The sequence below is a fragment of the Vitis riparia genome, chromosome 3 (assembly GCF_004353265.1).
Source record: "Vitis riparia cultivar Riparia Gloire de Montpellier isolate 1030 chromosome 3, EGFV_Vit.rip_1.0, whole genome shotgun sequence".
NCBI classification, from domain to species: domain Eukaryota; kingdom Viridiplantae; phylum Streptophyta; class Magnoliopsida; order Vitales; family Vitaceae; genus Vitis; species Vitis riparia.
In genome coordinates this window covers 10636787-10661821 of record NC_048433.1, presented here as the reverse complement: position 1 = coordinate 10661821, position 25035 = coordinate 10636787, and the positions used below count along the sequence as shown (strand labels likewise).

Sequence of the window (25035 nt, the reverse complement as noted above, 5' to 3'; positions counted from 1 at the left end):
TCCAGTTTTCATAAGCAGCCACTGTTAGTCAAACCACCAGTGAACTATTGAATTTTTCTGCACTGCCTTACACTCTTCAAGTTTATAACCTCCTGCACTATTTAGCTCTGAGCAATCAACAGTGAAACCTAATAATATTATTCTGCATGATCATCTTATGGGTCCATAGGTGCATATTCATCTCATTAATGGAATTAAAGAAGAGGAAGCAATAGTACTTGTGATATACTAGTGATATTCAAAAAACAGTAGGAATAAAAGAAAAGCCAAACAAAAAGGATATATATCATTGCGATTTTATCAAATTTGAATGCAGAAAACAAAAGGAATGTCATAGCACAGGTAACAGCAGAGTAACCAGAAACCATAAGATGACATATCATGGGAGCATGAAAACCTCTAATGAAATATAGTCATTCCATAAACAGGAATGAAGATCATGGGTTTTAAGTCCTGATTCTTAGATTAAAAAAATTGACCATAAAGGGAAACATCGGTACAAAGTTACATACAAGGAAAGAGGCAACATGCCGATGACCTTTATCAGATGCAAGCTCAACAGGAGTAAATCCAGCATTGTCTTTCACCATTAGTTCCTGCTTTGTGCCCGCATGTACAAGCACCGCACATGCCTCCACATTTCCTCTTAATGCCGCCCAGTGTAGAGGAGTACAACCTGACAGCATTAAGATATACATCATCTTCACATCTAGTATCAAAAATTAGGAAGTTTGCCAAATAAACCACCATGTGGTTATTATGATAGCCATGGGCCTTGGCAATATATTAAAATGTTTTCTACTGAAAATCTAATAGGTTAATTAGAATATATTCATCAGTGCAATCCTTTTTGGTCTAATATTATATCCATTTGCCTCAGTTCTTTTATAGGAGACAGAAATATCTTCAAAATGAAACACCACACAAAAATATTGATGAACTGGGCAGATTTTACTTCTTGCCCTCTCTCTGGACTCCAAAGATCAAAGAATTCCGAGGTCCTCTTTTCTTTGGATTGAAAGGCAGCTTATTTGCCAAGCTTTCAGCACATTGAGGGGGCCAAATTTTAGCTTCTGGGATGGGCATCAAGAAACTTCTCATGGAAGGGGATTCTGCAGGATTGTTTCAAAGGTTTTTTAAGGAGGGGTCATCACTAGGGCTTTCTCACCAGTTCAGGAAGATTCAATCTTTGGCGAGGGGCATTGCCCTCTCTATTTCTTGGAGGCCTAGATTTCCAATCATGTGGCTGATGAGCTAGCTAAATGGGGGATTAGATCTTTTTAGTGTTCTCTTTGGAGATTTTTAACCCTTCTGATTATGCGTTAGTTCTTTATGTTTGGTTCAACCTTTTATCTATATATATATAGATAAGAAAATAGATATATTGATAAGGGCCACCAGAAGAGCGACCCACAGTATATGGAAAGTTTATGCCAACCACCAACAGGCACCACCAAAGGCCAAAACTAGAAAATAAGAATGACTTAAGCCATACCACCCTCACCAAGAGCCCAACCAATCGAAAAAACTGAAAAGAGTTAAAGGAACATCATTTATAAACAACTTCGCCTCTGACCAAAGAAGACAAACAAAAGAACTTTTTAGACTTTAGATTGAAAGCTCATCCCCATTGGCAATTCTATTTCTTGCGTTCCAAACTGACCAAAATAAGCATAAGGGATCTATTGTCCAAACCTTCCTATGTTTCTTACCCACAAACAAACCATGTCAACCTAAGAGTGTCTCTATAACCAACAAGAGTAGTACCCAAGACACCCCGAAAGGGCGAAAAACAACTCCCACAAGACCTTGTCTTTACACAATGGACAAGGAGATGGTATATGGATCCTTCCTCAATATAACATAGAAAGCATCTATTCGCCAAAAACCTTCCTCTTTTTTGAACTTGATCTAAAGTTAATACTTTTCCCCATGTCGCCTCCCAAGTAAAGAAACAACTTTAAGTTGCACCCACGCCTTCCATATGATGCTCCATGGAAAAGAAATCGATGTCCTTGGCTACAAAGCAGTATAGAGCAACTTCACTATAAACTTGTCGTTCTTTTTCACTATAAACTTGTCGTTCTTTGTCTCTATCCAAAGCACCCTATCTTCCTCATCCCTGTACACCCTCACCCCATGCAAGTGTGACAGAAACCTCTCCACACTTCCCACCCCCCAATCATTCAGGGGTCTAAAGAAACAAGGGCTCTAACTCCCCTCCCCTTGAACAAAAGAATCCCAAACATCCCTCATCCACACTTCCTTAGAAACTACTAAGGCAAAGGACTGGAAAGAACTACCCAAAGAAACAATTCCACACCATTTGTCCTTCTAGAACTTGACCCTCCGCACATTGCCCACCAAGAAAGAGATTCTACTACTCACAAGACCCTGCTCCTTCCTTTTTTTTTTTTTATCAGAAACAAAGAAAAATATATTAATAGAAGAAAAGATACAAGAGAAAGAAGAGATACAAGAAAAAGAGAAGGATGAGAGGTCCTTCCCACAAAAACAAAAACCAAGAGAAGAAGAAACCAAGAAACCAAGAAGAGATACCCCGCTCCTTCCTTATGGCTTTCCAAAAACCAACACCAAACCCCTCCCTCATCTCCTAGGAACACCACCCCCATTCTTCTTCCCCATATTTCCCACTAATAACATGATTCTAGAGAGCTCCCTTTTCAATGGCAAAGCACCAATTCCATTTTCTCAAAAGAGCCTTATTAAGTGTGGAGAGACAATTCACACCCAAACCCCCTTTCCTTTTGTCTAGGCAAACAATATCCCATCGCATTAGATGTGGTTTCCGCTTAAAAGCCCCACCACCCCAAAGAAAGTCCCTCTCAATCTACTCTAATCTCGATCTAACCGGCCTGGGATGCACAACAAGAACATAAAGTAAATGGGCAAACTAGACAAGGTGCTTCAAATAAGGGTAATTCTCCCCCCTTTGGAGATATATTGTCTCTTCCACATGGCCAATTTTTTTCGAAACCACTCTTCCACTCCATCCCAAACCACCATAGATTTGATTCAAATGAGGCACCCAATGGGAGGCCCAAATAAGAGGAAGGAAGACCACCCACCTTACAACTAAGTTCAAAAGCCAAATCATCAATATCATTCCCCTCTCCCACTGGAATTAACTTACTTTTATCCAAATTTATTTTCAAATCCAATATGACCTTAAACTGTATGAGCAGCCAACTTAAATAAGCCATCTGCACCTTACAAGCTTCACAAAAGACTAAGGTGTCATCCGCAAACAACAAATGGAAAATTTTAACCACTTCTTTGCCCTTACCCCTCACTTGGCAGCCCCTCAAAAAGCCCTCACTGGCTGCCCTTTTTTATCAAACAACTGAGCGCCTCCATAGCCACAACAAATAAACAGGGATACCTTGTCTTAAGCCCCTAGAGCTCTGGAAAAAAAACCAATTGAGGTACTATTGACCAAAATAGAGAAGCTTGCTATGGGGATGCACCTTTTCATCCACCCAATCCACTTTTCACCAAAACTCATCTTGTGCAAGACTGAAAGCAAACAAGCCCAATCTACATGATCATAAGTTTTCTCTATATCAAGTTTGCATAGAATTCCACAATCTTTGTTTTTCATAATCAAGTCGATGGCCTCGTTAGCAATAAGTGAAGCATCAAAAATTTGTCTTCCCTCCATAAAAGCATTCTAGGCCTTTGAGATCACTTTTCTTACCACCTTTTTGAGCCTATGGGCTAACACCTTTTCCAACCACTTATACAAACTGCCCACCAAGCTAAGTAGTCTAAGATCCCTTAAATCCTCCACACACCCCCCCCCCCCCCCTTTTCCTTTTTTTGGAATTAAAACCAAGAAGGTTGCATTCAAGCTCTTTAGAAAACTGTCGTACTCATGGAGCTCCCTAAAAATGTTCATTATCTCACTCTTCACAAAATCCTACAAAAACTATCAAAAAGCCATTGGGAAACCATTCAGACTTGGTGCCTTATCACCGTTAAGGCCCATTAAAGCCCCTAACACCTTCTCCCCTGAGAAAGGCTCCTCCAACTTTACAACCTCCTGCACCCCTAACCTCTCAAACAACAGCCCATCTATACTAGTTCTCCAATCCCCAAAATCAAATAGCAATGTTTGAAAGGCTTAGACCACCCCTTCCTTGATATCAACGTCCTTAGTGAGCCAAGACCCATTTATCTCAATTTTGGCAAGAGAATTCCTTTTCCTATGAGCATTATCCATCCTATGAAAAAACCTAGTATTTCTAGCCCCTTTCTTCAACCACACTTCCCTTTATTTCTGCCTCTAGGAAATTTCTTCAATCAAGACCCACTTTTTAAACTCCTCCTTAGCTTCATTTCTGATTTTCAACTCCTCCAAAGACAAGGTGTTGAACCTATCCTTAGAATCCCAGAAAGCCACTTGTTCTAGAGCCATTCACTTTTTGAATTGAATCTTTCCAAACACTTCTCTATTCCAGTCTTTCAAGTTCAACTTCAAAGCTTTCAACTTTGCAGTCAAAATGAAGTAGAGGACCCGCTAAAACCATACCCCTCCCACCAACTTTTCAACAAGTCCTTTAAGCCCTCCCCCTTCAACCACATAATCCCGAATCTAAAAGGAATCGAACCTCTCCTCACCCCTTCCCCATCTAAAGGAATAGGAGCATGATCAAACACTAGTCTAGGGAGAGCACACTAAAATGACACTCCCAATCCTCGAATACAATGAAACGATCTAGCCTCGACTAGGCTTAATTATTCAGTCCACCACTCCAAGTAAAAGCACCCCTACCCCCCAAGGATAAATCTTTCAACTCTAAATCCCCAATTACCTTAAAGAACCCCCTCATCTCTATTGTGCTCACTAGGAAATCTAATCATATTTAAGTCGTCAGCCACACACCAAGGGTCACTCCATAGACCCTTAATTTCCCCCAACTCTTCCCAAAAGCCTTCCCTTTCCCCCCTCAACGTAGGACCATACACTCCTGTAAAAATCCAATAGAAGTCATCCTCTCAGTTTTTGAACCAACACGAGATCGAGAAATTACCTACTTCCATCCCTACCAACCGAAGCACCATATTATCCCAAAACACTAGAACTCCACCTACGGCATCCTTCGCGTTCACTACTACCCATTCTAGACATCTATCCACACCGAGATTGTGCACTACCCCAACAACCATCTCTTAGATCTTTGTTTCTAGTAAACACACTAAGTCCACCCTTTGTGACTTGATCAAGGCTTTAATAATCTTCCTTTTTTCCTTGTTGTTTGCCCCTCGAACATTCCAAGAAAGAATTCGTAAATTTATTTGGATCCTAAAACACTATCTCCACAATTCCCTCCTGCTCCGTGGAAGTTGACTAAGCACTCAAACTTTGGCAAGTTCAATTTAACTTGAGATCATGTGTAGAGGAAGGGTTGGTCTTTAGAAAACATATATTTCCATTGTCATAACGAAGAAGAATTCATTGATCACATCCTTGTTCACTGAGTAAAAACAAGGGTTCTCTGGCAATTACTTTTTACCCTTTTTGGCATGTCTTAGGTTCTCTCCTCTACGATTAATGAGACTCTTTTAGGTTGGCATGGTTCTTTCATGAGCAAAAAATGTAAAAGGCTTGGAGAGCAACCCCTTTATACATTTTTTGAATAGTTTGGAAGCAAAGAAACAAAATTGCTTTTGAAATGAGGAGCTTTCCAACCAAAGGCCAAAACATTCTTCTATTTGAAATCTATGGTCGTGGACTAAGTTGTTTATAGATGACAATCTTTTGTCTTTAATTAGTTTTATTGATTGGTTGGGTTCTCATTGAGGCTTAGTGTTGTTTTTGTAGCCCTCTTTGCTCTTAGTTGTGCCTTTGGCGACCAATGTATGCTTTTAGTGTACTTTAGGATGCTCAACATTTCCCTTCATATATATACACTTTTATTTTACCTATAAAAAAAATCCACAAAAATAAACTTCTTGAATTTTTAGTCATGATTTTTAGTTCCAAATTCTAACCACGCATGTTAAATAAACTTTTATGTGTTATTGATATGTATGTTTTTATGCTTCATCTCCAAGTTCCAACGTTCCATATATATATATATATTGATAACCGAGGAACCTTCCATGGTCAAGCCCTTAGGACTCTCCATGGGGACCCAAATCTCGGGATGTTGACCGTCTTGCAACAACCAGCACCGAGTAAATGTAAGGTATCATCAGTGACAGGATTCGAACCCTGAACCATGTGAACATTCCATAATCATTCTCTCCTCACCCCCCACCCACACCACCCCAAACCCCCCCTCCTCCCAAAAAAAAAAAAAAAAAAAAGAGACCTAAAAATGAGAAAAGAAAAACTAACATATCAAATAAAGAAGTTTATTACCTATCACTATTGTTTTCACTTTTAAATGTCAATGTTCAAATTAATCAAATGGCAATTCCCCAATATTTATTCTAACAATAGATTTACTTCATTTTTTAAATTCCATGAGTGACTTTGGCAACAAGTATATGGATTTTTCATGTGGGATTATTTTACCTCTTTTTCTCCCTTTTTCATTAATTTCTGATTTTAAAATATGTTAATATAATAATTCTTTTAAGAAAAAAAAATTGAGTTTGATTTTTTTAGAAACTATGAAAAATAGTGGAAGGTGCTTGTATTGTTGTATAATATATTGTATTGTGTATCGTAAGATACACTTAGGACAATTTGGCAATATGCATTGATTTTATAAAAAAAATATATATCATATAATCTATAGTAAGTTTTTGACAATAATGAATGCCCCGTCCTTTCTACCTGTTTCCTTCATGCATAGCAATGTAACACATTTTTTATTTTTTTTTATAGATAAGCAATGGAACACATTATCAAAGAGATTACATCATCCTAACAAGATTTTCAAGATGGGATTCATCTTCAAAATCAGAGTAACAAAAGATAGAATCAAGGGGCTATCATCAAAACTTTGTTTCAGGGAACATGGTTTCACAGAAAATGTATGACAACAAGATTGTGCACCTGCAACAAGTAGACTAATTGGAAAACCTCTCCAGAAAAAATAAATATATAATTTCCTGTAGGGCCATCCAATTTGTGCTCTATTAAGAGGTTGGTATATCTTTTTTTTTTTATCAGAAACGAAGAGAAATATATTAATAGAAGGAAAGAAGAGGTTGGTATATCTCACTCTTCAGCTTCTGGTTTTTCTCTTGTTCTCAAAGCAAAAATAAGTAAACATGTTAATAAAAGAAAGAAAGAAACATTTATTATGAGAAAGATAATTCCTAGATTTAGTGATGCTCCATATGAGGAGCTCGCAGTCTTAACAGTGTGATTACAGTTAACTTTCCTTTCAGGCATAGAGATTATGAGCTTTTAAATCAATCTTTTGTGTAGGTGTTCCCTCTCTTCATTGTCTCAACAGAGTTCCACTTCTTGTTCTTTAAGGGAGACTTTGTGTCTAAAGTGGTCCAGGTGCTAATTCCAAAAATTTAGCAATTGACAATGTAACTACAATGAATGCAATTGAAGATCTGAGGATTAAGCACAGGTATAAGGAGAGATCAAATGCGTGTGATGATACAAAATAAAATTTTAAAGTGATTAAATATACAGAAAGAATTAAATGAATGAGTTGTATCTGTCCAAGAAGACATTTGTATTCACGCACTGACATATATAGATGATTAACATGACAGTTTTATGAGTTTAAATAGAAATAAAGGATAAACAATTGAAAGGAGATACAACATATATAGGATTATACTATATGTCTAATATACCTTCTTTATCCGTTCTCCCTTGGCATGCATCTCTAAAAAGAAGTAATCGAATCGTATCTGCAAATCCTTTATAGGCAGCCCTGGGTAAAAATTAAATTGTATACTTAGAAAGCTAGTTACACAACTCAAACATTTTCAAATGGAATACCTCCAATGCACATGGCACTGTAATTTAAGCAATCAAAATTAATTCAACAGATCCTGTTCCAACATGTAACACATCCATCATCTTAAACTTAAGTGGCCAAAAATATCCAAATCACTTCAACAGAATACATTGGCAACTTGTATTATTAACCTTGAACTTGAAAGTGCTGCACAAAGCAAATCAAACTAAAAATTTCACATGGAGAATAAACAACTTTTTCAGGTACAGGAAGAGAGCAAGGAAAGAAATAAACAGGTTTAAAGAAGGAAGCTAAAAATCTGCAAACATCTTATTTTGAGGGGTTATCAGTGATATCCCCAAAATATCACCTAAATATATCAGCAATATTCCAATAAGATCAACAATGAATATGGATAAACACAGACACATGAATATAATGCAACAGGGAAGGTATTTTTCTTATCATGAAATAGCATGATTTTTTCAATATTTCTCCAATCCTTTATACATTTCTTTTCTGTCACAATGCATATTCGGAATCCTCTATTAAAGTATAAATAAAAAAATAAAAAATTATCTTGAAATTTGCCCATTGTTATTTCTCATAGTCCCACCTAATTAGCCATAGGAAAACTCGCTAGTGACTCCTTTTTTTTTTGATAAGTAAGAGAGTGTATTAAGCGGCTACTTCATCTCCTATAAGTAGCCATCCGACCCACCTCATCTTAGTTACTCTTAATTTTATATACATATATATATATATACATATCAAAACACAACATCAGTAACAAAAATGTATTAAAAATGGAAAAGGAAGACATAAGAAGGATGAGAAATCCTCCTCAAAATACAATGAACTGGTCAAAAAAGTATGATTGAAACCTCCAATATACTAAGTAGACCTATATATCAGTATAGCATCACATGGGAGTATACAAAAAGGGGAAAAAAATTAAGATAATTGAGCTTTGCATGTTAGACATATATCCTTATTATAGTGTTTTTATATTGTTTTAACAATTTTTCACAAGACAAAAAATTTCAACTTTACCTCCTGAGCCTCAGCAGCTCTACTAACCTTTTGCAATAAACAAATTACAATGTGATTTTACCAATCTTTTCCAACTCCGAAAGAACATACCAGTCAGGTAATCCTTTTTTTTTAAGTAGACAAATAACAGTAAATATATGAGAAAAGTGCCTAACAAAAAAAGGGGCATGACCCTAGTACAAGGGAAATATACAAGACAAGCAAAACATAAAGCTAAAAAAGAAAACAAGGAAAACAACACTCCCCTAGCTTGCATCTCTAAACAATCAACAAAATCCAAAAACGAGAGATTGTTGCTATCCACAACCCCTTTAAACCACCAAATAAAGCATTTAGGAACCACCCATTCATGATCCGGTCTGCCCATTCTACTCCTTTGAAAACTCTTCAGATTCTCTCCACATGATCTTATGATTAACTATAAAAATTTTACCCACACAGCTTCCCACATGAAGAAACCCACTTTGGATGGCACTAACAGCTGCAAATCTCTTTGCAAGGAAAGTAAAGTGGCCATTTATGTTTAAAGATTTATAAATGGATATAATAAGGAGGGGGGAGAAACTCTTTTCAAAGCCTTCCAAACCAACTTATCCTCCAAATCATTGGCAATAGACAAAGAATTCAAAACCTGCAAGAAAGACCCTCTAACATATCCCAATTCCCAACCAGAAAAGAAAAACTCTTTTTGAACCTAGGGTTTCAACAAGCTTCCCTCGCTAACCTAGTATCCAGCAATCCACCACCCAAGCTTGTATTCAATAGCAAAACCAAAAGGTTCAAGAAGCAATTTCTGAGAGAAGCCTTCCACACCAACTATCAATCTAGAATTTTTTTACCACTGATCATGTCTGTAGAAATGCATATCTGGAGAGGAATCAGGCAAGCCCCTCTTAATGGCTATTTAAAAACTCAACGGAATCCCTCCCCACTCTAGTGCTCCAACCCTCCTTCACCTTCCCATTCTTCTCGAAGATTATTTTTGTCTGGAAACTATACTTTACCAGCAATTATCCAAAGCCACTTCCCTAACAATATTTCTTAAGAATAGCAAGACTTTAATGCTCAAGTTTTCCCAAAGCATATATTTTTGTTTTCTCTCTTCTTGTTTTTTGCTTCAAAGAGCACTTGTATACTTCCTATGTACTTTAGGCGGCCTTTTTGGCGCTTATTTATTTATTGCTCATTTGCCCATAAAAAAAAAAAGGCTTTTTAAAAGCATATAAACACCTACCATAAAGCTTCTCTCCTTGTTTTGATGTATTTTAGGTTTTTTCTGATCAAAAAAATTTGTTTCCATAGTTCTAATATTAACACCCACCTCACCCAATGAGTCTTCTATCTAGAGTGGCTCCATCTAAAGCCCTTGCTAAAGTTAAGGCCTTCAAATGACACTTTTGATAAATAAGAAGGTTAATATCATACGCTTCAGGCGCAAAGACCGTAAAATGTCATCAGCTTGGAGTAGTGTGATAGATGTAAGGAGAATCGAGAATTAGTTAACCATCTCTTTCTTCATTGCCCAATAGTAATGAGATCATAGTTGAGATTATTTGCATTCCACCTAGAAGTATGGAGGACATGTTATTTATTTCGTTTAGGAGTAGTGGGAGACTCCTTAGAAGCAAGGTTTTATGGGTATTGCCAGCCTCACTTTGTGTTGCACCATCTGATAGAAAACAATATGAGGATTTTTAGAATAGGTACAGAACAAGCAGTGTGGACTTATTTTATTTTTCCTCTTTCTTGTGGACTTTAGTTCGTGAAGCCTTTGCATGAACTCCTATAAGCCTTATTTTTCTAGATTGAAACCCAGTCTGCAGACCGATTTAGGAAACATGTCTTGTATTTTCACTGCTTTACTAAAAATTTTCTAGGTGTCCTTTGGGCAACATTGGGCAGCTAGGGATTGGTGGAGTGCTTGAGGATCATTGTGATATAGTGCTAAAAGCCTTGTTTAAACCTGCAAGTGAAGGTTTTGCAACTGAGGCTAAGATTCCAGCTCCTCTAGATAGCCTAGTGCAGTGGAGGGAGATTTCATTGTTGTCATTTCATGAGTGACCAAGAAGGAAAGAGGACCCAAAAGACTTGATGGACCTCCACATCTTTCATAAAATAGAAAATCCACCTGTCCAAGTGGTTGCCAATTCCCTGGAAGCTAGCGTGTTGCCAAAGTTGTACATCTCTATTGAGTTGGGGTGCTCCTTTCTTTTAGCTCCTTAACTAATCAAGTGGCAAGCCTTTCGGCCAAACAAGAAGTAAAGTTTTTGGTATCATTTTTTAGGGCATATTGTGCCACACCGAGTTGTACTCAGCATTTTTCTGGATTGCTTCAGCAATCTTTTTCAGCTGTGCAGCATGTTTAGTTCTCTTTTTAGAGGTTTTCTTCCTTTAGTTCATATATATAAAATCAGTAAACTGGCATAAATCTAAAATTGAAAATAATGCACTAAAAAGGAAATTTTTTCCATTTCAAACAGTGGAAAAGTTTCTAGAATGACACATTATTTCAACAGGTTTATGACACTTAGTGTTTTAAATAAATATAATACAAAGAGTAGGACATTATTGGTAGGTGCAGCTTAGCAATTAACTGAGATAATTTGTTAATATTTGATGTTTTAAAATAGTTCTAAAAAATTAAGACTAGTGAATTAACGTAAGTCTAGGAGGAGACATCAATTGAGGTAGTTTTTAACATTTGGAATAGTTAAAAATTAATATTAGATCCAAATTATTTTACCCTAGAATGTTACACAATTTGTGATTGTTTCAACAATGGGTGTTTAAAAAAATTGACGTATTAAAATTAGTATATTAATGTAACTGCAGGCAACACACTAATTGAGGTAAATTTTTTAATATTTGTTGTTTTAAAATAGTTAAAAATTTAATATTAGTGCACTTATGTAAGTCTAGAATGAATACTGATTGATGTAATTTATAAAAGTTGAAATCGGAAGAAAACTAGTATCAAATGAATGGACAATATGAAGCTGGTTATTCTTTAAGGCTTCACAAACTATAATTGAGATAGCCATCATTGTCTCCTTTGGTGTTTCAAAAAGCTAAAACACTAATTGAGGTAATTTTAAAACACCAAATGAACTCCAATGAAAGTCTAGAATGCTACAATTTTTTTAAGGTTACCCCTGATCTTGCTTCTTTATCACACTGTTCCCCAACCTGAAATATTGGTTCTCATAGAAAGTCAAGCAACTCAGAAATTAATAACCTCTCTTCCCTCTTTTGTCATGGTAAAATGTCTTCCCTTTCAACCCAGACAAGAGGTGTTTGACCCAAGATATCTGTGGCCTCTACCTATATATATATATATATATATATATATATATATATATATATATATATATATATATATTTTGATAGGTGTTTGTGGCCTCTACCAAAGTCTTTCTTCTCTATTCTTTCTAAATCTGACCCAATGAATTTTATCAATAGCTTAAATTGGGGTTAGGTGATTTTTTATGTTCAGGCTGTTTTTTATGTAGTTGATTTTCAGCTTTCTGGTGCCTCTTGTATGCCCCTTGTGCACATAGGGTCTGCCCCTTTTTTGTTAGCCACTTTTTATCTCATTTCTTTGCCTATAAAAAGGAAGACAAAAAAAATATAAGATAAAAAATAGAATCTGACCTATTGATTCAGTTCTTTTTTTTTTTATTGGAAACGCCACAAAGATATATTAATATAAAAAGAAGTACAAGAAGAAGGATGAGAAATCCTCCCACCAAAGACAACTAAAAAACGGGAAAATACACAAAAACAAACGAACTCCCACTAAGGACCAGTCCCTATGGAGAACACACCGCTATCCAATCCAACTGAATCACATTAAGGGGAGTCCCCTTAAATGCCTTGGAACAGAAAGCCCAAAGGGAAGCAAGGAAAACAATAGAGTCCCAAAGGACCTCTGAATTCCTTGCTTTATCCTCAAAAATCCTTGCGTTTCTCTCCCACCACACAACCCGAATTAGAGCTATGCTCGCAGCTTGCCACAAAACTACCCCTCTCTTAGAATTACCGAAGCCTTGAAATTTGATGGACATCATGTCATATATGCTCCTTGGGGAAACCCAATCCATCTTAGCTAACTGAAATAGCCTGTGCCACAACCCAATCGTCAAGGAACAATGAAGAAAAAGGTGATTTGTTGATTCCCCGTGCCTCATGCACAAGATACAAATATCAGGACTAAGGGCTTTGTAGGGTCTTCTCACTTGCGACATGTCATTAGTATTCACCTTCTTGTGTGCCACTAACCAGACAAAGGACTTCACTTTGAAAGGAACTTGAGACTTCCACACGAACTTTGAAGGAAAGTTCTGAGGGGATCCAGAAGATTGAGATAATGCTAGAAAAAAGGATTTGACTGAAAAAAGCCCTGAAGAGGATAATGGCCATAATCTAGCATCTGGGACCGAAGGAGAGAGAACAAATCATCAAGAGAGCGCATGAGGCCTTCTAAGTCCTCAATCTCAGAATCTGACAGGTTACGGCGGAAATTCAAATTCCACAAGAAAGGCCGAGATGGACCGAGAACTGAAGAAATAGAAATGCTTTTATCCACGACTACTCTAAATAGTCTTGGATATTGGGTTCCCAAAGGTTGGTCCCCCCGCCACAAATCTTCCCAGAACCGAATTCTATCCCCGTTTCCTACCACATACCGAGTAATCAAAGAAAACCCCTGAAAGACTTGAGCAATAGCCTTCCAAGGACAACGATGTGACCATCTGACTAGAGTGTTAGCATCCCAACCATTAGAGTGTGAACCATAAATGCTTAAAATGACCTGATGCCAAAGAGCTGAACCCTCTCTAGGATACCTCCATAACCATTTTCCTAGAAGAGCGAGATTCCTCCAAGAAATATTCCCCAAACCCAAACCCCCTATTGTCTTCGGTTTGCACACCACATCCCACCTCACTAAATGATCCCTTTTGCCTTCCCCAACCCCTGACCATAAAAAATCCCTTTGCAACCTCTCGATTTTGCAGCCACTGAAGCGGGAATTTTGAATAAGGAAAGGAAGTAGCTTGGCAAATGGGTAAGACAAGATTGGATAAGAGTTATCCTCCCCCCGAAGGATAAGTAGGCCTTTTGCCACCCATCTAATCTACTTGAGATTCTCTCAATCACTGGATCCCAAAAGCCACACGCCTTAGGGTTCCCGCCCAAAGGGAGACCCAAATATAGAATAGGCCATCCAGTTCTCACAAGCTGAATTTATCCACAGGCCATAAACTCCTGTGAAAGTTAGGGTCTCTGTGTCGTTGATAGAGCTGAGAAAGATCAATGTTTATGTTTTTCTCCAATGCAGACAACCTTACAAGCCATTAGCTTAGATTGTTGCATTCTTTTGTATGAGTAATTGAATCAGCCAACCACCTCTTCCTCCATTTCCCACTTGCATTAAAGCTACAGCAAAGTTTTTCTTTCACACTGATATTATATGTATTATTCCAAGAGGAATCACGATGTGATAATTATCTCCTTCTTGGATTGTGAATAGCCCTACAGTTGTATCTTTGTGGTTCTCTTGAGTCCTTAAGGAATCCTTATATAGCATTCATTCACTTTGTTGAAGATCAAGTCATCAATCCTCTTCTTGTTCTGCTTTTTCACTTTATGTTGGAAGGATTTCTATTCTTTCTATAGAAGATGACCGCTTTTGAGCCACGATGGAAAATGTGGTCAACTGTTTCTTCTTCTCCTTTGCACAAGTAGCATCTATTCGGCATCCCCCAACCCCTTCTTTTGAGCTGATCCAACGTCAAATTTCTTCCTCATGCAGCTTGTCAAGCAAAAAAAAAAACAACTTTCAAGGGGATCCAAGGGTTCCATACAAGATAGGAGGAGCAAATCCCCGTTCTTCCATTGAAAAAAGAAGAGCAAAGAGATTTAACTGAAAAAGTACCACACTCCGAGTTCAGCCAGACCATTTTATCATCTGCATCTCCACTAATTATTTGTCCTTGCAACATTCTAAAGAGAGCTTCCACCCCATCCAACTCCTAATTTTGGAGCAATCTTGAAAAACAAGGATTTCATACACTGCCAACCCTCTCCTGCTCCCATACCTAAGCTACCCAAGCATTTTGGCAATGGCTATGGAATGCAATTTAAAAAAACCTCTCCAAGGGGTAAAATGATCGCACCACTTATCCTTCCCAAATTTCATCCTCCTCCCATTTCCCACCCTGATACGTAGCTAATAAGTGTTTTGCATTGTTTTGAAGAAGTATACAAATTAACCTATTTGGGTCTTCCTCTAGGGAGGAACCCAAAGACTAATGTTTTTTAGGATTTGAACATAGTTTAAAGGGCGCAAGGTGCACGTAAGGTGCAAAAGTCTCCTACAACTTAGGCACAAGGCTCACCACAAGGCGTGCACTTGAGCAAAGTGAAACGTGACATAGGATGCATATCAGCTTTATAAAATATGATCCAAAATCTAATCCAATCAAATAAAAAGTTTAAGATTGTAAACATTTTAAAGAAGCATTCAACAAAAGAAATATGAAATTATATAAATTTAAATATACAGTTAGAAATTTCAAGAATAAAAGTGTTTAAAAAGGAAAAGTAAAGTAGACATGAGACGTCTCTCCAACAAGCAAGGGGCTATAGAGTGGTTGTGCCTTGGGCCTACGCGCCTTGTGAAATTAAGGATCCAATGATTGACAAAATTTCATGAAGATTATATGAATGGAAAAAAAAAAAAAAAAAACTTGCGTCTTTAAGAGGTAGAATACCTCTAATCCAATCTTGCTTGCTTCACATTACTATTTACTTCATCTCGTTATGTAAGATTCCATCTACGATGTTGTTAAAGATTCAGAAAATGCAAGTGGATTTTCCTTAGTCAAGGGTAGGGGAGGGAAAGAGAGATCAAGACATCTCATCAGTTGGAACCTTACATGTAAGCCTAAGGTGGGAGGGTGTTTGGGATTCGTAAAGATTTCATAGGGAAATAGAGTTCTCTTAGGCAAGTGGCTATCCAAAAAGGTGATGCTCTTTGGCATAAAGTAATTTTGAGTATTTATAGGTCTCATCCCAATGGTTAGAATGCCAACATTCTAGTCAAGTGATCGCATCAATCCCCTTGGAAGACCATTGCATAGGATTTCCAAGATTTCTCTAAATACACTCATTTTGCGGTGGATGATGGGGCAAGGATTCATTTCTGAAAAGAATTGTGGTGGTCAAATCAACCTCTATGCCTTTAGTTTCCCAATCTTTTCAAAGTTGTGACAGCTAGAAATTCTTCCATTTCATCCATCCTCGACATCTCTCTTTCTTTCTCTTAGAATATTATCTTTCATTGTAACCTCCATGATTTGAAAATAGAGGAACTTTAAGGGCTCATGTACTCTAGATCTCACATACACCTATCACCATTCATCCCTAACATGAGAGCTTCATCATTATCTTCTTTAAACCTATTTTCAATAAAATTTTCTTTTTAACCCTATATAACCTTTTAGGTCTTGCTCATTTCACCCCAACAAAATTCATTGGAAAATCTAAAGCCTCATCTAAGATCAAGGTCTTTATGTGGTTCGTAAACAAGAAGAAGGTCAATACCAATGACTTGCTAGATGTGAGAAGACCATACAAAACCCTCAATCCTAATTGTTGCACTATCCATGAGTACAAAGAGTGGGGAATTGATTGGCCATCTTTTCTTACATTCCCTATAACTTTGAGGCTATCATAAAGGTTCTTCAAACTAGCTAAACTCAATTAGGTTCCTCCTAGGAGCATTATATCCTATAAGGGTTTGGGAAGTTCAACTCAAGGCAAAATTTTGTGGCAATATGCTTGCCTTCTCTAATTTAGATGGTATGGAAGGAAAAAAAAAATGCAAGGATTTTATAGGAGAGGTTGAGAACTATAGAATCCATATGGGACTAATTTTATTTTGGATTATGTGGCAAGAGAAAAATGTTATGATCTTTGGGGAAAAGAGGAGAACAAAAGAGATGTTATGGGATCTAATTCACTTTTATTCATCCTTGTAGGCCTCTTGCTTAGTCGCCTTTAAGAGGTTCCAATCAATCTTATTCAACTCAGTTGGTATTTGATTTGCAATTCAAAAGAGGTGGATAACTATGAGAGTTTTTGAGTCTTAAGGAGTTTTGTGGTTGTCTATGTCTCCTCGTATAGCGGAGGTGTTTAGTCTTTTGTGTTGTTTTTGTATTAAGAGAGGAGGACCTCTCATCCTTCTCTTGTACTTTTTCTTTTTCTAATATATTTCTTGAATGAAATGGTAGGGTCCTAGCTTCTTACACCAACTTCCTACTCCAAGCTTCCATTATGAGCCCCTCCTTAATGACAACCTAGGATTAGTTAAGGCTTCAATACTCAAAGAGAGTTCTTTATGAAAGGGAAATTCACTTTCATTCAGAGCAGTCTCACTAGTTTGCTTACGTATTTTTCATATTTGCTTCTAGTATCGTATCTACTTATAATACCAATTCAAGTAGCATTCAGTTGGGGAAGCTTCAAGCAAACTTCATGTGAAGGGCGGTGAATTTGAGTTTTGAGGTAGGTGTAGAAGCTAAATAGACAGCTCATCGGAAAATGGTTATTGAGGTTTCTAGTGGAAAGTGAATGCTTGTGCAGGGAGGTCATCACTTACAAGTGTGGCATAGATAAGTCAATATCAAACAAAAGATGCATTATCTCTTTATTTATCAAAAAAAAAAAAGATGCATCAATAACTATAAAGTAGGTGTTTGGAAGGCTATGGTGGCGAACTTCATAAGTGTATAGGGATTACATATAAAGCTAAGGATGAGAGAAGGGTTAGAGTTGGATTGAAATTGGGTGTGGAAGCACTCCCCTAAGGTGGATGCCGGTGCACAAGCAACTTTAGGAATGTGGCCTTCGTGTGTGGTTGTTGTAGTGCTCAGATGGAATGTGAATTTATAAGGCAGAATCATGATTAAAAACTTAATAGCATCAGTGCCTCTTCAAAAAACTTTATTCACTAAAGAAATGAAGAAATGGTTCCTCCTCAATGAAATCTCTACATCAAAATTAATTTTTGAAACAAAGAGTACTTTTTGGTTGAAAGCAATTAGATGTTGGTTGTTCCTCCAAAGACAAAGATTCCATCTTGGATGGGACTATAAATAAATGTTCAATGGTTGATCATTTTAGTAATAAGAATTACTTAGTCCAAATCATTGCATTATATGTAAAAGAAGGTGAATCAATTAATCACCTCATTCTGCACTATCAGACAATTCCATGGTTTTTTTTCTTAATAAGCAGATAGTGTATATCAAAAATGATCATCTATGTACACTCTAACCCATTCCAAACAAAGTACTCATAAGACAATCTTTAAGTGTTTATTCTAATTGTTCTAAGTCTTCAAAAGATCTCTTGTTTTTATCCTTCCATAGCATTTAAAGGGGTGGCTCTTCGAGCCTTTTTTTTCTTTTTCTTTTTCTTTTTCTTTTTTTTCTGTTTCTTTCCCATAAAAGACCCATGCCAACTCAACAAACTTCCTCGTACAATAAAGTGCATCACCTAAACCACACCAAACAGAGAGAAAACTAGTTGTCATAGGATACCTGCTTTAGGGCAATGAAGTAGCAAATGATCAGTTGATTCTTCCTCAACTTTGCACATATGACATCTATTTGGCATTATCCATTCCCTTCTTTTAAGTTGATCAATCATTAAAATCTATTCCCATGTTGCTTCTCATGCAAAGAATCTCACCTTCCAAAGATAAGTCTCCACATCATCACACCATTTATCTTTCTAAAATTTGACCCTTCTTCCATTGCCAACTTTGAAATGAGATCTACTCATGAAGGACTCTCACCCACTTCTAGTAGCATTCCACACACCCAACCCATAACCATCCTTCACACCCTTTGAACACCAACCCCCTACTTCTTCCCAAAAATTTTGTGCTATAATACTTTTCCATAAGAAATCCCTCCCAATTGTGAATCTCCAGCTCCACTTGCCAAGGAATGTCTTGTTTAGAGTAGAGAGATTTCTAATACTAAGGTCATCCTACTTTTTGTCCAAGCAAACTATGAACCAATTAACCAAATGGGGTTTTTTCCGCTGATGCAGCCCCACACCAAAGGAAGTTTTTTCAAATTTGTTCTAATCTTAAACACGCTGTTTTTAGGATGACAAACAAAAACATGAAGTAAATTGGTAGGCTCAAGATAAGTCTCCCAACTTTGGAAAGATATTCCCTCTTTCATATATTGAGCCTTTTTTGAAATCTTTCTTCCACCACATCTTAAACTACCATTGCTTTGAAAGAAGCTCCTTCACTTTGTCAAGTCCCCTGACCGAAATTAGTTTACTTTCCTCCAAATTAATTTTAAATCTGTATGTTGCCTCAAACCACATAAAAGACCAACTCAGATACACCAATTATTCTTCCCTCATGTTGCAGAAGATCAATGTATTGCCAGAATATGGTAGATAGGTCATTTCTAACCATTCACCATATTTACCACCCACCTTGAAGCCCCCTTCACTAGCCCTTCACAGAATCCAACTAAGTGCCTCCATGACAAACATGAATAAGGAGAAAGGGGGTCCCCCTGTCTTGGCCTCCTAGAGCTTTAAAAGAAACCAGACAAGGTCCCGTTATCTAGGACAGAAAATTTTGCTCAGAAGATGCACCAACAACTATTCTATGGTTATGAATCTTTGCATTCTCTCTTTTGGATCACATAGGTGAGGACATGGATTAGGAAAAAGGATACTGGAGATTGGTGGACAAGAATTGACAACAACGAATTTTTAAAAGAGTGTTACCATTGATCATTTAAATTTTTGCATCATTTGGAAGGAAAAAAATAAGAGAACCATTGGGAATGAAGAGAGACCTGCAAGGGGATGACGTTGATTTATGCAAAACTAGTTATGGAATAGTCCTTTCTGCCATGGGTATGTACTTGTTTTTTTTTTTTTTTTCCTTTGCTTATGTTGTAGTTTTGTTTTCTTTTTCAAGTGTATATAGCATGTTCCAACAAATCCTACATTTTCTAGGAATTCAATTTATTTATTCATAAAGGCCATTCATCATTATCTCACTCTTCATACACAAAATCAAAAAATAAACAAATATTTAGTAAGTTCACCATTATGCACACATATACAAAAGAATTCTCTTCTATAAGAAAAAAATTCAAGAATTATATATGAGGATTTTCCAGGTCTGCATCCAAAGACAAGAATCATGTCCATGTCCATAAGCCATAGCATTTTAACATACCAATGAAGAGGACTTCTCCCATCTCTATCCGGTGCATCAAAATCTGCATGGTACTTTGCAACAAGGTGATTTATGAAAGCTGTTTGTCCATATTGAGCAGCAACATGAACTGCCTGCAAAAAAAATGTTGGGTTTAACAACTGCAAGCCTGAAAATATAACAAGCTTAGTATGCATAAAAACAAGAAATAGATCAGAAAATTTAGATCAAGACCAAAACCATCAGAAAAAAAAAAAAAAAAAGGTTTTTTTCATAAGTAAAAGCAATTGTATTAAGAAAGCCTAAAGAAGTACACCTGAAAGTATACATAATGACTACAAAGCAACAAGGCCAAAAAGAAAAGGGAGAGCAAAAAATCGCAAAATCACCCCTTTACTCATATCCCAACCAATCAATGAAATCATATATAAACCACGATTTACACCCTACATGCACCCTAACCTAATCCAAAAACATGTACAAAAAAACTTAACCATCAATGACTAAAAATATCCTTAACCATAAAAATATAATTTCTAAAATAAAAATAAATAAATAAATAAGAAAAAGAAAAAATTATGACTATAAGTGCCTAATTTCCCAAGCATCAACAAAAGCTTATGAATATTGCCATTTTCAGATTTTCAACCCAATCCAAAGGGATCACCGGAAATCCAGCAGGGGTTTGGTGTGGTATGTAAGGGGCAAGTGGATTTGGAGACTCAATTCCATTTCTTTACACCTCAGTAGGAATCTATGGGTCATGGATTATGGTGCAAGAGTAATGTAGTTCACCAAAACCCAGGTTCTATGAGAAGCTTCAAATGACTGAAAATTAGAAAAGGTGATATGTTTCTTTAGCTTCTATTCATTTGAAGAAAATCAGAAAGTTTGGAATCCATAGAAAAAATGCTTCTTGATTTCCTTCTATTTTTTCTAGAAATCTCACCTCCTTCCCAGTAGGGAATTCCTGTGTCTGTAGTGTGGAGTTCCTGTTCACCATTAAAAGTTGGCTTCATGGGCTGCCCATTGGAAAATACTTGACTTTAGACCCTTAGAGACATAGAAATTGCATCCTAGCTAATTGTTTGTTGTTTGTGTAAAATGAGTCATCTACAAATCATATTGTCCCTCATCAAGAGATGATACGCCATCTCTGGGCTTTAGTTTATTCTGTGTTCGAAATCTCTCAGGTTCTGCCTCAGTCCATTAAGAACTTCCTAATATCTTGCAAATAGAATTTTGTGTGAAAAAAGAAGTATCAAATTCAGCTCCATGTGTACTTTTGGGTGTTTGTGAAACCAGAGGAATCTTCAAAAGATTTTGAAGGGTAGAGATTTTGGTTTAAAACTGAAATATGTATTTAAAAATATTTAATTTTGGTTTATGTGGTCTCTGGATCCTACGAAAATGGGAGTATCTGTGATTGACCTTTTCGGGTGAGCTAGCAGTATAAACAGATTTTCAGCATTCTTTTCCCCTTTTTTTCATTTGCCTCCCTGATTGAATGGCACTCTATATACATAATGTGCACTAGATTCCACTCCATTTTTGCATGTGAATTATACTTTTTACTCATCAAACAAAAAGTTATAAACACTTTTAAATAAATTAAAAAAATTAAAAGACGTTGGTACCTGGGAAAAATAATCATATCATGCATGCAAATTTTACGATATCAAATTTGCAGAAGGCTTGATCTCAAAAGATAAGTTCACTGTTATCAACAGCTCAAGGAGTCCCCTCAGCATGTTAAACTCAAACAGCTTTAGAATTTGGGAATATAGTAGACAGTTTCTTCCCATTTTTTATCACATTTGGAATGCTGGAATAGAAAATGGGAAGGGGAAGTTTGGATTGTTTTTTAGGATGGAACGAGGAATCAAAAATTCATTAGTATGGAAACTAAATCCCACTCTCACTAGTGTGATTCACCTCAATTCCCATCCTACTTTCATTCCTATTCCCACATACCAATCGCACATTGTACTAAGAATTGGAACCATTAGAACATTGAGAAGTTAACAAGGATATCTTGTTAATCATAGCCATATTTCCACTTGTTGAAGCATTGTTTCAATTTAATTAGAAATAGGAGTGGAGTGGAGGAATTGAAAAACAGAAATGGAGTATACAGGAACAAACTCTCAAACAAGCATCATGTCATCTATTCACACAGCATATAACCAATTGAATAAAAAGAAAGAATTGAAGTAACCAAGAAGCCAATTACCCGATACCCATTAATATCAGCCGCCTCCACCCGAGCTCCATTCTGTAAAAGGATGTCCGCCACCGAAACCGCACCCCGAACCGCAGACCAATGCAAAGCCGTCTGCTGCGAATTATCGACCGCATTCACATCACCGCCATGCTTCAACAACACCAAAAAACAATAAAAACTCAGCAATTCCTTCACAAAATCCACCAAAACAAAACCACATTCAAACAATTCACAATACCTCGATGACGTACTGCACGATATCGGGGAAATTATTGAGAGAAGCCCAATGAAGAGCATAGTACCCATTTCCATCAGGCTTTGAGAGAGAAGCGCAGTTTTCTTCTACAAATTTCCGCAGTTTTGGGAAATCTCCGTAGGCACAAGCGGAGAAAACGTCGAAGATGTGGGCTTCGTTTTTCGGAGTTTTGGAGTCTGAGTCGACTTCGATCTCGGGAGAAGCCATTCAACTAATACATGCGAGAGAGGTACACGGAATCTTAGGGTTTTTTTAGCCAGCAAAGAGGCACAACGGAGAAGATAAGGTGGACAGCGCGAAAGGGCAAGTTTCGGGAAGTTCCCCCTTATGCCAGCGTGGCATTTCGGTTACTCGGCGGCGACACGTCAGTAAATTATGGCTCATTGAATTTATAAAATATTTGTCCCCAAATGCTCAATACAACGTGGCCGTCAACCACGTGGTACGTCATAATTTTGAAAAAATATATCTATTTTTATTGAATATTTTATCTTAACGCGAATCCTCTACACCATAAAACTTTTTTTTTTGTAATTGTTTTAAACATGAATTTTTTGTTTATCTCAAATGATTAAAATAGGGTTAAATTTTCTTTGATAGAATAATTTTTTCCTCGACTAAAAGCAACTTCATGCATTACCTCTATCGTCCAAAGATATGTAAGGGTATGTTTGAAACTAATTTTAAAAACAATTTTTTTTTTGTTCTTAAACAATAAGAAAATGGGAAACAATGTTTAATAATCAAAAAATAAAAATAAAAACAGTTTTTTCCTCTTTAAAACTTAAAATTTGGAATTTTACGAGAATATATTATAATTATTTTAAGTTGTTTTTATTTTTTTATGGGTTTGTGTCCTTTTGCAAACTAAGTGTTATTAGTTTTTTTATTGCTTTTATTAATAGCATTAGAACGATATTTTCTTACCACCCGGAGGAGCTGGTAGCACCTTGGACAGTGGGGGACCGGCTTCCATGAAGCTTCATGCATGAAACGCGTAGCCTTGGATGTGACCACCTTGCCATGGTGGTGGTTGAAGCTTCAGAGGATGACGGTTGGAGCAATGGAGCTGGTAGCGGCTTGCGAGAGAAGGAAGAAAAAGGGGAGGAACAAAAAGCTTAAAAGGGAGCAAGAGAGGTTGAAGAGGGGTTTGGGAGAAAAATTGGATACAACTTGAGGAAAAGAGATCGAGAGCAAGAAATAGAGAAGGGTTGTTCATGGGGAAAGAGGTTGCGAAGCAGCTGGACATAAAATGAGGGAGAGTTGGTTCGAGACAGTAGTTTTTTGGGAGAAAAAAAAAATAACAAAAAGGGGAGCTTGATGGGAAAAACGAGTGGAGACCATTTTGGCTTGAGAATGAGAACCAGCTGAGAACATAGTGAGAGGGAACGAGGTAAAAAAAAAAGGTTGAGGAACCGCGAGAGAGCTGAGTTTAATATAAAGGATACGAAAAGAGAGTTGCAATGGAGCAGGAGAGATGGCGCGCGGAAACAGGAAGAATGAGCAGTGAGCTGAAGCCTAAAATTCCTTGTTAGAGTAGAGATCATCAGGTATGGCCATTATGGATTTCCCTTTTTATTTTTCATGTTTCTCCTGTTTCATTCTTTGTGATTTCCACATTGCTTGTTGGGTTCGTATGGTTTGGTTATTATTGGTTTAATGTTTCATTTTCTTTTTTATTTCAATCAAGAGATACTTGAATGTGCTTCAGTTTGTTGTTTCATTTTTAAGGAGCTCGCTGCATTTTATGCTTTATTATGAAAACCTTTTCCACAACTCAATCCACTGATTGTTAAACCTATGGATAAATTAACAAAATGGGTTCAACATATTGGTTAAGTGTTTTACGCTTTATTCTTACCTCTACTCTCTTGCTTCTCCGTTTTCCTATGAATGTGCACCCCAAACCCTAGAATCCATATATCCTTGAAGGTCTTCGGCAAATCAACGAAAAGCGAAAACATGAAAAAATTTTGAATTTTTTCGAAATGTTTATGTATTATTATTATTATTATTATTATTATTATTTGCAATTTAATTTTTGGGGTTGGAACGTTCTGCACAGCCTTGAGGAGCCTTGGCCTGATCATGATCCTCTTGATCCTTTGACTGGGTTAGATTTTGGTGTTTCGCCAGCTGATGCTTCAAAACAGAGGGTTCGATGCTGTTGAAAATGCAACTAGATGAAATTGCCTCATTGCCACCATTGTTTTGTTTGTGGGAGACGTATTGAAGATGGACCATCATTGTGTTTGGGTTGTGAATTGTGTTGGGGCTTTGAACTACAAATATTTCCTTATTTTCTTGTTTTACATGTCTCTTGAAACAAGTCTTGTGA

General features: G+C 36.9%; 1 protein-coding gene across 1 annotated transcript; it reads right to left on the bottom strand.

The window, feature by feature from the left end:
* Positions 1-431: 431 nt before the first annotated feature.
* Positions 432-22994, bottom strand: LOC117911076 (probable protein S-acyltransferase 23). Its single transcript, XM_034825253.1, has 5 exons — positions 22680-22994; positions 22451-22591; positions 20239-20351; positions 7795-7874; positions 432-676 (listed from the first exon to the last, which is right to left on the bottom strand). Exons 1-5 carry the CDS (start codon positions 22902-22904, stop codon positions 447-449), a joined length of 789 nt encoding a protein of 262 aa, XP_034681144.1. The 5' UTR covers positions 22905-22994; the 3' UTR covers positions 432-446.
* Positions 22995-25035: the final 2041 nt, after the last annotated feature.